Source organism: Lynx canadensis, chromosome D2 (genome assembly GCF_007474595.2).
Source record: "Lynx canadensis isolate LIC74 chromosome D2, mLynCan4.pri.v2, whole genome shotgun sequence".
Taxonomy (NCBI): domain Eukaryota; kingdom Metazoa; phylum Chordata; class Mammalia; order Carnivora; family Felidae; genus Lynx; species Lynx canadensis.
In genome coordinates, this window is record NC_044313.2 from 65,575,218 (window position 1) to 65,593,113 (window position 17,896).

General features: G+C 39.1%; 1 protein-coding gene across 5 annotated transcripts in view; it reads left to right on the plus strand.

Moving 5' to 3' along the window:
• ANK3 (ankyrin 3) overlaps window positions 1–17,896 on the plus strand; it is a 336,335-nt gene that overhangs the window by 202,431 nt on the left and 116,008 nt on the right. For all 5 annotated transcript variants that reach the window (XM_032595132.1, XM_030334419.1, XM_030334420.1 and 2 more), the window contains exons 19-23: window positions 3,541–3,639; window positions 3,729–3,827; window positions 4,366–4,461; window positions 8,758–8,830; window positions 8,992–9,054. In XM_032595132.1, coding sequence (XP_032451023.1) covers window positions 3,541–3,639; window positions 3,729–3,827; window positions 4,366–4,461; window positions 8,758–8,830; window positions 8,992–9,054 — 430 coding nt within the window. The remainder of the gene's footprint in view (window positions 1–3,540; window positions 3,640–3,728; window positions 3,828–4,365; window positions 4,462–8,757; window positions 8,831–8,991; window positions 9,055–17,896) is intronic.

Below are 17,896 nucleotides of genomic sequence, written 5' to 3' on the forward strand. Positions count from 1 at the left end.
AAATAAGGTGCTGCGGCACCATGGATCAAAAACGCCAGAATCTCCATCTGCACCTGTTTGCTCTTCGTATACAAATGCAACCTCTTGGTATTGCCTAAAGGAGAAGGCTTAACTCCCGCTTATAATGATGGTATAAGTAGGCAACAGTGGAAAAAGAGGCAGAGACTGCTCAGTTAGCTGAACTGTGATTATTTCTTAGCTATTCCAGACAGAATAGTCGGTCTTTCCAAAATTGATTGCTGCTAGTTGGAAAGAATTTCTCAAATCACATCCCTCTGAGCATATTTATGCAAGGTACCATTTAATGTGGGCATTTTATGACTCTCAATGAATGGAAAAGCCCCAATTTTGTTTCTCTAAATGCAAAATAAATCTTCTTGACGATGCACATGTATTTTTAATAAAATACTTAAATGCTTGTGGAGCACTGAGAATACCAGTGTCTTAGAGTATAACAAACAGGGAAGAGATTGGGAGGAATGAGCTCAGAGATTTAATGCATAGGTGGTGTAGAGGAGGGACCAGATCAGACAGGCCCTAATAGCCCATCACAATGACTTAGGGTTTTACTAGGAATGAGATGAGAAGCTATGACGGTGAGTAGAAATTGTACATTAAAATATTTAAAATCAGGGCTCCTGGGTAGCTCAGTAAGCTAAGCATCCAACTCTTGATTTTGGCTCAGGTCATGATCTCACCGTTCATGAGATTGAGCCTCATGCCTCTCCCTCCCTCTCTCTGCCCCTCCGCTGCTCATGCTCACGCTCTCTCTCTCTCTCTCTCTCTCCCCCTCCCCTTCTCCTTCTCCCTCTCTCCCTCTCTCTCTCAAAATAAATAAATAAATAAATAAATAAATACTTAAAATGATTCAATTTCTTTAAAAAATCTAATTAATAGATGTAGTACAAGAGCCATTGGAAACTGCTGCATTATTGCTTAGGCACATTGACTCAAAACATGACAAGTTTCTTAATATTTAGATTTTAAAAATATTTTCTATATTTTTTTTAGCTTGGGTTTAATTCTCTACCACTAAAGTTGGGAGTAATGTTACTTCAGTTAAGCTAATTGTACTGAGAACTGATTAGAGAAAATTATTTCCATGCCTCCTACACTAAGCACCATTCTGATTTCTAATGCAGTATCCTGAGCTCCTCAGCATCAAGAAAGAAGTCTGCAGTGTGCCTGGATGGCTCAGTCAGTTAAGCATCTGACTCTTGATTTCGGTTCAGGTCATGATCTCACAGTTTGTGAGTTCAAGCCCCACATCGGGCTCTGTGCTGACAGCATGGAGCCTGCTTGGGATTTTCTGTCTTTCTTTCTTTCTCTCTCTCTCTCAAAAATAAATTAACAAGAAAGAAAAAAAGAAAGAAAGAAAGAAAAGAAAGAAAGAAAAAGAAAGAAAGAAAGAAAGAAAGAAAGAGAAAGAGAAAGAAAGAAAGAGAGGAAAGAAAGACAAAGGAAAGAAAGAAAAGGAAAGAAAGACAAAGGAAAGAAAGAGAAAAGAAAGAAAGAAAGAGAAAGGTGCCTATAAAGTAGGCAAGTCAGTTCTGGTCACCAAAACAGGATCTTCTTCATCATGCATGGAGCAGCTTTGGGGTTTCCATATGACTCCCATACAAGTGGTTATGCTGAGCTTTATCAGTGGGAGTCCAGGCAGTGTGCGAGCACTGACAGCTCTGTTTGTGGAACAGAATGTGACCAGAGTAAGCTCTTTAGGGCATCACGTCCCTGGTGAGATGTCTTCACCTTCCACAATCAGCCATGGCCTGGCCATTCCCTTTTCAAATTCAAATATACCCATTTGTAACATGTCTCGTCAGATGGGGCCGCTATAACGAGAATACCATAGAGTGGACAAACTTCCATTTCTCACAGTTCTGAAAGTTGGGAAGTCCAAGATCAAAGTGCCAGCAGATCCCTTGTGTGGTAAGGGACCTCTTGCTGGTTTGCAGATCGCTATCTCATACCTTCTTGTTGTAATCTTCACATGGCAGAGGGCAGAGAGAAGAGGCGAGCTCTCTCCCCTCTTCCTGTAAGGGCACTAATCCCATTCATGAGGACTCCACCTAATTACCTGTGACCTAAGTACCTCCCAAAGGCCACATCTCCAAATGCCATCACACTGGGGGTTGGGGTTTCAGCATATGAATTTAGGGGGAAACAGACATTCAGTCTGTAGCATGGAGTCACCATAAAGATACAATAGTGCATCGCACATGAGATACAGATCCTTGAAACCATGGACCCCCATGTTCCCCTGCCCCCCTCGTGCATACTGAGAAATGGTTTTAAAACTCTATGCTCTTCCTTGTGGTGATCTGGTGCTGCCAGTGTCCTCATAAACAGAGATTGATTGTGGGCACTGAAATGACATGGTGGTGTCTCTTGCAATGTGGCCATCTAGAAGAGTATCTGGATATCCTTATTTTAAACACATAGTTATACACACATATGTATGATACATATATAATCATATATATGTGTAAAAATACATTTTTTAATAGATAGGACTTATGTCCTTCAGCGGTCAGAGGATATTAATTTGGGAAACAACTTACTGCTTTGTCTGTTAATTTGGGAAACAACTTACTGCTTTGTCTAAATCAGTTGTTTTCAAATTATGGGACTCTAGCTATTTGGGCAGCAGCCTTTAGCTACAGCATATACACCGGGATCAAGTTCATGCGTCTCAGACCTCCTGAAGACCAGCCTCTCCGGCTTTAGTGGTTCTGTGCTTCCCACCTCTGTCATGCGTTCTGATGCTCATCCACTGCCTGGCATTATCATTAAGCCACTTTGTGTTTTTTTTCTACCTCAGTTTTATGCTTTTAGAGAATAGAGTGTTCATCTTATGTGGATCCTGAGAAACTTAACAGGAACCCATGGGGGAGGGGAAGGGAAAAAAAAAGAGGTTAGAGTGGGACAGAGAGCCAAAGCATAAGATACTCTTAAAAACTGAGAACAAACTGAGGGCTGATGGGGGGTGGGAGGGTGGGGAGGGTGGGTGATGGGTATTGAGGAGGGCACCTGTTGGGATGAGCACTGGGTGTTGTGTGGAAACCAATTTGACAATAAATTTCATATATTTAAAAAAAAGAGAGAGAATAGAGTGTTCTGTAAATCCTAGTCCACATCTGTCTGCAGAACACTCTCCCTAACCCTCCCCCAGAAGCCACACCATCACTCTGTCCAGACTGCCGGCTGTGCCATGTTTACTTCCTATCTTGAAAAGTTGGTGCGAGAATAAAATGAGTTGATGTAAGAGAGAGTCCTTTGGGAAGTTCCTAACTACTTACATGTGACATGGTACTATTTTTTAGTACCCCCCCACACACATACACACTCTCTCTCTCTCTCTCTCTCTCTGTCTCTCTCACACACACACACACACACACACACACACACACTCATATGGGGAAAACACTTATTTTTTGCCATCTCAAAAAGACAGGTTAAATAATACTTTTGCTTCTATTTAGGGTAGCTGTTACTAAAAGTATACTTATGAGGTTTCTTTTCTAAAAAATATAACTACAGATGGGATACACACCTCTCCATGTGGGCTGCCACTATGGAAACATCAAGATTGTTAACTTCCTGCTCCAGCATTCTGCAAAAGTTAATGCCAAAACAAAGGTAAACTCTTTTCTCCTTTGTATCCACCAAAGTCATTGATTTTTGTGTCCAAGGAAGTAAATGTTCTTTCTTCCACCTTCCTTCTGCAGAATGGGTATACGCCGTTACATCAAGCAGCTCAGCAGGGACACACACATATAATAAATGTCTTGCTTCAGAACAACGCTTCCCCCAATGAACTCACTGTGGTAAGGGGGAAGGGAAGGGAAGAGGGAGGCTAAGGGAGGAGGGAGGAGATGAACCTGGATACTGGAATCTTCTTACATTTTTTATCGGGCACCAATGTTGCTGTTTTACTTTCATTGATAGGTATAAACAGAGCATTCAGTGGAATGCAGGGCAGAGACAATAGCTATATTGTGAGCTGTCCAGAGAGAGAAAGATGTAATTAGATGTTTCATATTTAGAAACTACAAATCCATTGCCAACTAGTAGGAAATACATATATAAAATGAAAAACGTTTGTTTCTTTGATGATTTAGAACGTTAATAAGCCTCTTGGGTTCCGTGTGTAGAAGCCGAGTCTCTGCTGCGTGAGTGGGAACAGGTTAGGTGGGTTTTGTGCAAGGTATGTGTCTAATGAAATAGTGTTTTGTGTATGGCAGTGGGTGGGGCCAATGAGACACTCGCCTTCTGTTTAGTATGGGCGAAACATGTGGGAGCACACAGACACTAAGACACGGGGAATGACTTGTTAATTCCTTGTCCTCATTTCCCTCTGGCCAGAATGGGAACACTGCCCTCGCCATTGCCCGGAGGCTGGGCTACATCTCAGTGGTCGACACCCTGAAAGTAGTGACTGAGGAAACCATGACCACAACTGTAAGTAGCAGATGCTGGCCCTTGTCCCCTCATAGCCAGCTCTCAGGCTGTAGATTTTCTGGGGCTTTTGGGAGATGAACCTACTTCCCCCTCTTCACAGACTAAGCGCCATGTTTCCGAATGCTGTCCCTCTCATTTCTGATGTTGAGAAACTAAATACTAAAAATACCTTTTTTAAAATTTGCATTAGGAACTATGGAGTTTTTCATTCCACGTAAAGCTAAATGTATGTATTTATTTGTTTTGCTGTAAAAATAGTTTTAATGAAGTGAAGGCAGAAATATCTTCACATTCTTCTTTGGCAGTGTAGGAAAGTTGAAGATAAGCTGGTTCTTTACGATGTTGTGACTCACAAATGATAATGGATACGTTGCTATCATTGTGAACACAGTTTTTACGTTGTTGCAAAACTAACACATTAGGGAGAGGATCGAAATGGATTTTTATCACCACCCTCACCACTCTTCCAGTCAGCTATTGGCGTTTTCGTAGGAAAAACAATAGGATGTTTTATTAAAATTATAAATAAATCTTTACCAGGGAGCCTGATTGCGTCAGATACATTTTTACAAGCTGCAGCCTCTAGGATAAGTCATTTCTTATTAACACCATCTGGAGCCTTTGAACTGCATCAGGATTTGGTAACTTTGGAATCAAGAGCTGATATTGCGCCATTATCACAGGCTTATTGCAGTTATTCCTGACTCCATGACTCAACACACATGCCTGAGATTGGCTCTGTACAATGTAAATTTAGGACTCTGGAACACTGGGAATTATCGACTCTGCCTCCTTGTCTCATCCACCACCTTCCGATGTGAAGAAAGGCATAGTTAGCATCTGCAAACAGTTTGTGTACACAGTGCTTCACGTAAAAGAACACAGGTTGAGGGTCTCTGCAGCAACCCACTGGCTGAGTTATATACAGGGTTTACAAACTAAAACAATAAGCCTGCTGATCACAAGAGAGAAAGTATGCTATTTGCCAAAGAGAATGCAGTAGCTTCAATGGACTAGAGCAATGGTTATCAACCAGGGCACATTTCTAGCTTCAAGATACAGTTTTTATGCAGATAAATTACCCTGTATTGCTTTTATATACCTCGAGTATTTCATGATCTTAAAATCTGGTATTAAATTCTTGAGAAACGAGTTTAAACAAATAATGTTTATTAACCTTAATCTTAAAAATATCCCATCTAGCTCTCTGTAGGGTATGAAACAAGAGGGAGAAGGACAAGGTAAAACAATGGTCAAGTGTCACAATGCTATAAAAGATTTGAAGTCACTGTAATAAATATATAGAACTTCTTTTCCAGTGTTGGAAAATTGAAACTTGTATAATAGTTCAAAATATAAATCTTGGGGCACCAGGATGGCTCAGTCGATTGACTGTACGACTTTGGCTCAGGTCATGATCTCATGGCTCATGAGTTCGAGCCCTGCGTCGGGCTCTGTGCTGACAGCTCGGAGCCTGGAGCCTGCTTCGGATTCTGTGTCTCCCTCTTTCTCTGCCCCTAACCCACTCACATTCTGTCTCTGTCTCTCTCAAAAATAAATAAACATTAAAATTTTTTTTCAAAATATAAATCTTATTTATCAAATGTAAAAAACTTGCTCACCCATCAGGAAAGTTCAGAATGTTTCTTTAATATCAAAAACAGCTTGAGAAGGGGCGCCTGGCTGTCTCAGTCGGTAGAGCATGTAACTCTTGATCTTGAGGTTGTGGGTTCGAGCCCCGTGTTGGGTGTAGAGATTACTTAAAAATAAAATCTTAAAAAAAAAAAAAAGAAAAAAAAAAACCTTGAGGAGAAAATAAAGTTAAAGACAGAGAAAGTAAAGTGATAGCCTCAGGATATCTACTGAAAGAGAAGTGTTTCAAGGCTCTGGTTTCTAGTGAAAGACAGAAACGTATGGGAGTCAGGCCATAGCCTTCAGTGTCATCAGCTGAGTTGACTGGTAATTTCTTCAAGAGAGAGAAGACGGGACTTGTGCTGACAGGAAAGGTCCAGTTTGCCTAATGAAGTGAATGAGGCTTCCACCAAATGAAGTGGTCCCGTAGGTTAGGAAAGAGTCCATTGTCCCTAAGACTTAGTCCATCATTGTGGTATTTGAGACTTTATCTCAAGCTAAGACACAACCTTGTCAACTCTGCCTTAGCAGATACACGTAACCTGGCACAGATGAGGACTGACACAGCTCAGGGTGGAGTCTGTGATCTCAAGCTCACAGGGTGGCCTGCACTGCTGGTGGTCTTTGCACAGCCAGTTGCTGGGGCCCCAGCAGCCATTGGCTCCATAAACAGACATCTCTTTTTTCAAAACGCTTAAAGAGAAGATTCATCTTCCCCATGAGTATAACATATGATGTGGCAATTCTAAGAAAGATGCTTCAGTTAATGACATTACAGTCCTGGCAGAGTAGAAAACTGAGTAGCTAGAAGCTGACACTCAAAAGATGAATTAAGCATTTAAATTGCATTGTTTAAAATATTCAGTTTCCCTCATTAGCAAAGAACAGAGCATGTCTCTCAGATACTGGTTTCTAATACTGTTCTATAGTAAAGGGAATCAGGGCTTCCTTGGGAAATGACTGAATCCAGATCTGGAGAAGGAAAGACACAAGATGAACGTCTTGTAGTGCCAAAAAGTAAGGAAGTGTCTGCTTCCACAAATAAGCAAATAAACACACACACTCACAATGACGAGGCTATGTCACAGGACACAGGAATCAACTGAAAGAGTTCCCAATGGCCAAAGCTGGAACAATATAAGATAGATAGAAAGAGAGAGAGACAGACTGACACACACAGAGAGACTTGGAGTATAGTGCAAAGTATAAAGTAAATATCCATGAGTCCATATGATATAGATAAATGAATAAATAGGGAAGAAGAGACAAATCAGGGAAAAAAAATCAAACAATTTATGAAAATACCCACAAGGAGGTGGAGAACAGAATTCTCTACTGCTTAAGTATGGGCTGGGTATAGTGTTTTCCCTCCAGTGAAGACAGTCTGTGGAAGGGGGCGGAGAACAGAGTAACTTTACAATGGAGAAACCTAACAAGCACTGCCTCAGCCAGGTGACCAAGCCTAATACCAACACTGGTAAATCATGTTGACAGTATATTGGCACTTTACCTCTGTGGTCTTCCTCCCCAAAACGTGTGACCCAGTCCAGTCATGATAAAAACATGAGACAAATCCCAATTGGGGGACATTCTACAAAATACCTGACCAGCTCACTTCTAAACGGTGAAGGTCATTAAAAGCCAGGAAAGTCTGAGACACTGTCACAGCCAAAGGAGCCTAAGGAGGCCTGCCAGCTAAAGATAATGTGGTATCCTGATGGGTCCTAGAACAGAAAAGGGACATTTGGTAAAACCTAAGGAAATCTGAATAAAATATAGAGTTTAATTAATAGTAATATGTGAGTATTGGTTCAGCAATTGTGACAAATGTACCATAGTTTTAACAACCTAGCTTTTTTCCTGTTGCCTTATTTAAGTATCTTCCCTTGTTCCATTAGCCTTTCCTATGCTCAGGATAAAAAGAGGACTTGTTTTACAACTAAAACATTAAGTCACTAATATTTTTTAACAAGTTATGTTGTTGGTGTCTTTGGATGGACATAATCTATATAGGTAAAAAGTCATCAAAGAGCAAGTAAAAGATTCACTAAGGCCTTTGCTCTGTAATCTACAGTTCTTTAAAATTGTGTAGGGGTTAAAATGATCTTGCAAGTGCATTACCTCTAAAATATTTTCTGCAAGGCATAGCTGCACAAATTATATAATTTATACAATCTTGTTGTTTTGTGTTTAAGCTGGGAATCAAAATGTACATATAGAAGGCCAAGACAAAAATCAATGGCTGGCATGGCACAGGAATAAAGACACAATGCTTGCTGTTCATTTGGCTTATCTTCAGCCAAGACTTTTAGTGGAATGAGGTGGCAGGTTCATGAGACCATGAAAAAGTGTAACAATGGACAAGGAGAGGCAATATCTCCCTTCTCTTGTCCTTTGAACAGCCTTATTATGGATCTAAATCTTTTAAGCCGGTTTGCTTTGCCACTAGAATTTGTTCACCTTGTATTTGTTCTTATCAGTGTATCTATGGTGAAGACCTTAATGCTAAGGGACAGTTTTGATGTCGTTTTATATGTGGGAGCTTCAAGATATTCAGCACATAAGTCCTGTAATAAATCAACTGATTAATTTAGAAAGAAATAGTGTCATTAAAATGTTCAGTCTGCTTACACTAAAGTACTGCTTTTTTGTTGTTGTTACTAGACTATCATAGAGAAGCACAAAATGAATGTTCCAGAAACGATGAATGAAGTTCTTGATATGTCTGATGATGAAGGTACGAAACCCACCTTTATGTTCGTAATTAAGTGTGACTTCATATTTGTTTCCTGAAGAACGTTTATTGCAAAAATGTTTTTAGAAATGTTCATGTTTTTTGTTGTCGTATAAAGAGTATGCATTTTTCACACACTTACACTGTTCACTTAAATCATGCAGTTCGTAAAGCCAACGCCCCTGAAATGCTCAGTGATGGCGAATATATCTCAGATGTTGAAGAAGGTATTTGTAACTTTTTACTGTGATGAAATTTAACTACCAGCTTTATCTTCCATTTCCTATCTTTGAAATGTAACATTTCCTTGAGTTACTAACTTTTCACTTAACTTACAATTATTAACTTACATATCATTTAAAAGATGTGCGTTTGGAATTAGTGTCGTTTCTTTGAAGCCCCTCTGCTTGAACCCATTTTCCAACTTGAAAATACAAATGTCACTATATGAATTACTTTCTTTCTTTTTGTTTCTATTGAGCAGAAACTTGATTTTTTATTGTTTACATTTGAAAATCTAGAAGAGAAAAATCTGACTAATGTTTATGCATGAAATATTTTTTAAAATAAGTGAGAGAAGGTATCTTATAGGTAAGGAATTAAATGCCCATTTTTAAGGTTTACTCTAAGCTTCATAGTAAAAGCAGCTTTTGAACTTGAACTAATAATCAAAACTCAACCTGAACAAAACTGCTTTCAAAATATAAATTTTCAATATTGATTTCATTAAAGAGATCAATATATAAATGCTGGTAGTCATACTTCATTTACTTAAAATAAACTACTTGTTTTCTGCCTTATTTAAAAATCGATACATGTGACTAGCTCATGACATGTAGATATATCGATTAATGATATCTTTAAAAGTTACATTGGAAAGGTAGTACTTTTACAGAGCATAAATATTCTAAAGATGGCAAATTTGAGAGTTTTACTGGAATAATGAAATGTGTCCTTATAGTAGAATTTATATTATATTTATGTTTTTTTTTTCTTACACCATTTGACTCTTCCAAACTACATCTATCTTCTTGCTCCCTGTATTTGCCATCTCTTGTGTATTTTTCTCATAGAGCGGACTCAATGCTGTTAGTCTTTCTCTGCATTTAGGTAATTTTCCCTATTTTAATTATTGGTTTCAACTTTGAATTGCACAAATGTAACTGAAAATCTAAACAGTGGAAAGCCTACGTAATCCAAAGTCACTTCAACGTTTCTGGCATCCTATGACTGCCTACTGTAAGTGCACTGTGGCCAGGGCGCTGCGTGCCTCGAAAAGCTAATGCCCTGGTGGTCGATCAGGAACCTGGAAGGACCCGTCTCATTGTTTGTAAATGTCGTGTTGATAAATGTTAAGGGCTTTTCCTCATTTTTCTTTCCTTTTGTCTCAGCCATAAGCTATATGTTTACCACTGTTCTATCGCCAATTGAATATTTGTATCAGCTTTAGGACTTTAAGAATATTATGCCTTGCTGTCATGTTATATTTCAATGCCTTCTTATGTAACATTTCAGGAGTAATTTCTTATGTGCAAAAGATAGAAGGAAAGTGATGTTCTCACATGGATGTGTACGCACATAAAACATGTCAGAAGTACATTTTCAAATGAGCTTTTATGAAATATGACAATCACAGACCTAAAAATTTGCTAGCTTTGACAAAATATCTCAATATTTGCATTGACGAGAGGCCAAGTTTGAATGCAAGAAATAACACTTTATATATGTGAATAACCAAATAATTTCCAAAAAGGGAGAAATTTTGAATCTTTTCATTTGAAGAGAATCCATCTAGCCATTTAACTAGAAATGACAATGATTTCTTACAGATTTATCTCAGCTTGAGATTTTGAAATTAATAAACAAATTTTAATTCTCATTTTAATCATCTTTAAACTTTTTGGCCCTTGCTTTATGGGTGGGTCATGGGCTGTGAGAATCAGATGGCTTTTGATTTCATAATATTGTAGAATTTGATGGTGGAAGGGGTTCCTAAAAGGTCACTTGATCTGAACAATAACCTTCTATGTTGGGGTCATCTCTATGAAATCCTCTCGGGGAGATCTTTTGCCCAGATGCCTCAATGACAGAAATTCCCTAATTCCCAGACTGCTTGTTCCATTTTTAAACTCTGAGTATAAAAATTCTTCATTTTACTGAGTGTCCTTCTCATTGATTCAGGCTTCTACTCATTGATTCAGGCTCTGATATATTTGGCACTATTTAAAACAAAATCTGCCTCTTCTATGTGACAATCCTTGTGATATTTAAAAAATATGTTCCCTATTTCCTCTTACTCTATTTTCCTCTAATACCTCCCTTTCCTCTGCTCCCTCATCATCATGGCCAGTCACCTATGCACATTTCAGTGTGTCAATTTCCATCTCAAATTGAGGTGACCAGAATGGAACACAGCATTCCAGGTACAGTCTGATCAAAGCAGAGTAATGCAGGGCTATTGCTTTGTCCATGGATGATACTAAAAATCTATTATTGAAGATTAAGATGTTTTCGAGGTTGGGGCACCTGGGTGGCTCAGTCAATTAAGAATCTGACTTTGGCTCAGGTCATGATCTCATGGTTTGTAAGTTCAAGCCCTGCGTGGGGCTCTGTGCTGACAGCTCAGAGCCTGGAGCCTGTTTTGGATTCTGTGTCTCCCTCTCTCTCTGCCCCTCCCCTGCTTGAGCTCTGTCTCTGTCTCTCTCTCTCTCTCTCTCTCTCTCTCTCTCTCTCTCAAAAATGAATGAACATTAAAAAAAATCAAGATGTTTTTGAGGTTATAATACCCACTTAATTTGACTCCTGTTAACATTACTATCAGCTGATGTTCCTAAATTTTGCTTACGTGAGTCCCGATAAGCCATATCTGCCTTATCATGTATTTACATGGTTCTGTGCTAAATAAACTAGTGTTTCTGTATTATTCCAAATCCCAAAACAAATCCCTTTGAAATTTTAATTCTAAAAGGACTCGTACAACTTTAAAGATAGCTTTTACTTCTGACTCATTTACCATATAGTCTTGCCACTGCTTTGCTACTTGAGGTGGATTCTGAGTTGCCGTACAGACTGCGGCAAATGTTTATTTCCATGTCACCACAAGGTGTTGTGAATATCTTTGTCTAAAAACCAGTAAGAGATCATCACACTGGTATCCTATGTTACTGAGGATATCAGCAGGTTTTAGAAGCAAATAAAAATGAAAAGCGATATACACTGCCAGTGTTTCCCAAGAAAGAAAAAGAGAATGAGTTTGCAATATGGAAAAATATAATTTTAATCCTGTATTCTAAAAATTGGTAAATATTAAGGGAATAGTGTCAACAGTAGTCTTTCTAGCCCTTCTCCTTCTTTTTCTTCTTTGCTTTCTCCTTCTCTGTCCCCTCTCTCTTTTGCCCACTATGCAAAATTAGTATAGGTAAAAGAATGTGTGCATTAATTTCACACACTAAAAAAACCAAGAAAACAAATCTAGACAATGTTATCAGTTAATGATATAGGGGAACAATGGAGCCAAGTCACAGAGTAGAATAAAGGCTGAAGTATCAGCAAAGCAGAGCAATAGAAGGAAAGACGATAAAGCAGCCTTCTCTAACTCACACATTACCCAGGCAGAGCTCCTAGACGGTCAGACTGATCCACAAATATCTTAATTCCCCACTGTCTTCTTTCCCAGAAAATATGTTACATGCATGTACAATTAATATACATGCAAAATTAATGCTGGTTCTGGTGCCAGTTACATTCTTATGTTTTGTAACTCAGTTTATAATTTAAAAGAAAGAAAAGCAAAGATGAAAGAAGGAGAGAGAAGAGGGAGGGAGGGAAGAAAGAGAAAAAAGAGAGAGAGGAAGTAAGAAAAGAAAGAAGAAAGAAGCAAGAAAAGAAAAGAAAGAAGAAAATTGAGATTAAGTTTCAATCTGTCTTCTCTTTTGGGTCCCCCCTCCCAAGAGATTTTAGAGTTGGCTTTGGTTCAGTGCTGACTTTAAATTGTAAATTCCTATAAAGTATATTTTATAAATTTTTAAATAATGTATAAAATGTTGTTTTAGCTTGCAGAGTTCTAGTGAGTTGGGTAATAGTAACAGAGTTAAAGAGCCATAGATGGGACATAATGAGAAATGCAATTAAACCATGGAAAGTAAACCAAAGGCAGCTCTGTGAAATAGAACTCTACTGAACAGGTTTGGGAGATAACTGGGTAAGACTGGAAAAAATTGTTTAATTCTTAGCTACTTACAATTTTGCTAAGGCTGCAAAATCTCTCTCGGGATCTAAGGCAGACACTGAAAATTAAAAGGAAAAAAGGAAGAGGCTGAGTATACATGTGGTCAAATAATTATCAGATAGGTAGATGTTTGAGATAAAATGCCATCAGATGTTAGTGACATGAGGGGTGAGGAGAGTCAGGCTCAGTCACCTCTGTGCCAAATTCAGTGCCCAGTGAACTGAATCAGTCATGTAGCCTATCCTCTCCACTATACTGATGAGGTAGCAAAGCCCAGATGAATGTTGAGTGACTTGCCCACCCAGGTTAGTGGCAGAACTGAACAGGAAGACAATCAGACAGTCTGGTTCTAGAGCTTCTCTTTCATTGCTACTCTAACATGATCTCTTTTCTTATACACAGAACCCAAGAATGTATTATTTTTAAGCTTCTAAAAGTTTTAAAAAGGGAAATATTAGGGAAAGGGACAGATTATGCTCTTGGATATTATCACAAGTAATAAGAATTATTTTGTAATGAGCTCGATGAGACTATTGTAGAAATAGTTTACTTTCTCCTGACCATCCTGGTAAAAGAAATATGCAGACCTAGATGCAAATACAAGTAAAATAAATAGACATGGAATTTAGAATAGATTTTAAAAACTCAAAGCAAGGAATTTTAATAAACTTATCGGAGTCTTCTCAGGAGAGAGTAAGTCGAATTTGAATGGCACAATCTGAAACTCAAAAAAATTACTTCAGGAGACATGAAGATGCATATCAAGGGAACCACCAGAAAGATGCCGTTTTTTTTTTTTTTTTAATTTTTTTTCAACGTTTTTTATTTATTTTTGGGACAGAGAGAGACAGAGCATGAACGGGGGAGGGGCAGAGAGAGAGGGAGACACAGAATCGGAAACAGGCTCCAGGCTCTGAGCCATCAGCCCAGAGCCCGACGCGGGGCTCGAACTCACGGACCGCGAGATCGTGACCTGGCTGAAGTCGGACGCGTAACCGACTGCGCCACCCAGGCGCCCCGAAAGATGCCGTTTTAGGACCTCTTCTCACAAATGCCTAGGACTATCCTGCTACCCTAATCCCCTGTCCATCCTAATAAATAAGTCAGGCGATGAAGTTTTTAGCTTTGTAGGTCAGGAAACAAGCCTTAGAGACTAGCCTGACCCAGGTGGTCCAAGGGAGTGGTGGTGGTTGTGCAGAAATTGTTCTTTACCTGAAATGTTATCATTTTACAAATGATAACATCATAAATCTAGCCTTTGCCTGATATTTCTCTGCTTACAATTGACCTTTCAAACAGACCTTATATAACTGCAAGCTTCCTTCAGTGATAAAGTCAAAATGAAATACCACAAGCAGAACCCAAGTCTTATTCTCTGTTACATCCCCAGAACCTAGCACAGTGCCTGGTACACAGGAGATGTTCAATATGTGTTTAGGTGGTTGCACACAGTGGAGGGAGACTCAAAGAAAGGAGAGTTTTACAGGTTTCTGAGAACTGGCAGGATAGAGAAAGTTTGCCTGCTGTGTCCCTCTTCCTTCTAATAAACACCTTCCCACTGAGACAGTGCTGGGCTATGTATCGTGTCAATAAACAGCTTTATAATGACTCTCCTAAGGTATATCTGCATCTCAAAGAATAGTTAACAAATTTAAAATAATTTCCAGTGAAAGAAAAAGAACTGTTAACTGTTAAATTCTAGTTTTATTTAATTTATTTTTTTAATTTACATCCAAGTTAGTCAGCATATAGTGCAACAGTGATTTCAGGGGTAGATTCCTTAATACCCCATACCCATTTAGCCCATCCGCCTCCCACAACCCCTCCAGTAGCCCTTTGTTTGTTCTCCATATTTAAGAATCTCTTAGGTTTTGTCCTCCTCCCTGTTTTTGTAGCATTTTGTTTCCCTTCCCTTATGTTCATCTGTTTTGTATCTTAAAGTCCAAAGGTCTTTGTTCTAAAACACAGTCCATCCTATCTTTCGTATGCTATCTTTGGTTTTGGAATTGTTGAGTGATTTTCCTCCACACCATCCACCTACCCAGCTACATACCTGAAATTTCCATCTAGATTCTCATAGACATCTTAACTCATCATGGCCTGGACACCTGCTCCAAACAGTGTCTCCTCCCGCCTTCTCCATCTCAGTAAGTGGCTCCGTCATGCAAGCCAGCTCTGAGGTTCTGTGTAGTATCCCTTTTCTTAGCACTCATGCCGGGTCCCTCGGCAAGTCCTATCAGTTTTCCAGAACCCATCTCATGTCCCTCTTCTCTGCCTCCCCACTGCCACCACCCTCATCCAATCCCACATACTCCATTCTCCTGTGGACTACTGTAGGAATCTCTGTACACAGGTCCACATGTTTCCCCACAGACTTAGCTTTCTGCACAGAATACTCAGCAATCTTTTAAAAAAATATAAATTGCATCATATCATTCCATTCCCCAGCTTAAAACACTCCAAAGTTTGGGGTGCCTAGATGGCTCAGTCAGTTGAGTGTCCGACTTTAGCTCAGGTCATGATCTCGCAGTTCGTGAGTTTGAGCCCTGCTTTAGGCTCTGCACTGACAGCTCAGACCCTGGAGCCTGCTTCAGATTCTGTGTCTCCCTTGCTCTCTGCCCTTCCTCTGCTTGTACTCTGTCTTTCTCTCAAAAATAAGTAAACATTAAAAAATAAAACTACACTCCAAAACTTATAGTTACGTTTTTAAAATTCATTCACGTGGTTGCACTTGGAAATGGGACTGTGGGTTGTTTCCAGTTTGTATCTGTCCCCAGGTACATGTCTGCATATATTTCTGTAGGGTATAGACCTATGACTGTAGTTGCTGGGTTGTACATTATGCAGAGACAACAGAATTAATCAAAGCCAGGGAACAGTAAACTAGGATTATAAAATTAGTGAGGCTATTAAAAAAGAAAAAGGAAGGGAAAGAATGTTATAAAGTGATTACCATGAGAGAGGGAGGAGAAGGCTGTGATTGGGATAGGATATATTCTAGTTCTTGACCTGGATGCTATTTATTTTGTAACAGTTTGTGAAAATGTACATTTACATTTTATGTACACACCTGCCTGGTTGCTGTATTTGATGATAAAAGTAGCCAGCCCCTCTAAATAATGTATAGTATAAATACAAAACTCAAATAAAAACCTCCCAAGGCTTTACACTGCACTTGAAATAGAACTCGGGCCCTTCTATGGTCAGTGAGTTCGGTGTAATATGACTGTGGCTACCTATTTTCCACCGTCCACTCAATCACTTTTTAACTTCGTCCTAAAACTCATCTCAAGGCACTAGTCATTAATATACAGGCCAGTGGTAATTTATATTACCTATATTAATAGGTAATATAGGTAATGCCTATATTAATATACAGGCCAGTTTTGAATTTTCCTGCCATGTGGTCTCTAACTACTCCACTCTGCCTCTGTAGCACAGAAGCAGCAGGAGACCATACCAGGACAAATGAGCATGGCTGTGTGATGATAAAACTTGTTTTAAAAAATAGGTGGGAGGTGGGGCACCTGGGTGGCTCAGTCAGTTGAGCATCCGACTTTAGCTCAGGTCATGATCTTGCTGTGTCTCCCTCTCTGTCTGCCTCTCCCTCACTCATTCTCTCTCTCTCTCTCTCTCTCTCTCTCTCTCTCTCTCTTTCTCTCAAAAATAAACATTAAAAGAATTTTTTTTAAAAAATAGGTGGGAGGCAGATTCAGCCCACAGACTGTGGTTTACCAATCTGTGGTTCATTTTTTTCATTTTCTTTTAATGTAGACTGTTAATTGCATGGGAGTAGACCTGTCTTTATCCCTGTCCCATCATTTAGGACACATACAAGGCCCTCTTCTATGGATGTGCCCACTGGCTTAAATCCACACATTTACTTGTGTCTGTTCCCTGACAGGATTCCATATAAATGAACACTCAAAACATCATAAACAAGGTACTTACCAGAGCATGCGACTCTTGATCTTGGGGTTGCAAGTTTGAGCCCCACGCTGGGTGTAGAGATTACTTAAAAATAAAATATCTTTAAAAATAATAAACAGGTACTTACCATTTACTGAACCCTTTCTATGTGCCAGGAATGAATCTAAATACATTTCATGAATTATGTCATTTAACCTTCACAGTAACCTCAGAGTTAGAGCCATTAGATGTGGAAAATCAGTTCCAGCAAGGTTAACGACCTTGATCAAGATTACACAAATCAGTGCAAGGGATTATATGCAAATCCCTGTCCTAACCTCTTCTCCAACATCCATGGTGCCTGGTAATTTAGATAACAGCCCCACAACTGTTGGATTTTTGCACACTTTAAATGAGACCATGTATAAAGGGATCTCAGTGAATGTTAGTTACAACGTACTTTATCTTGCTTAATTTTCTCAATCACTTTGAGAAAATATTGGTACTATTATTATTCCTGATTTACATTTACTCTTTTTTTTATTTTTTTAAATGTTTATTTATTTTTGAGAGAGACAGAGACAGAGCATGAGCAGGAGAGGGGCAGAGAGAGAGGGAGACACAGTCCAAAGCAGGCTCCAGGCTCTGAGCACAGAGCCTGATGCGGGGTTCGAACCCACGAGCCGTGAGATCATGACCTGAGCTGAAGTTGGACGCTTAACCGACTGAGCCACCCAGGTGCCCCTAAATTACATTTACTCTTAATCTAAAGTGTTATTTGTTGTAATTTATGTTAAGGAATCTGGGGCTCAGAGGGTTTAAGATATTTGTTCAGGTTCACATAGTCAAAGAAACTGGAATTTGAATTTGGTTTTTTTACTCTTTCTACTCAAATTAGATGCGATAGAAAAAAATAGATAAAAGTGATAAAA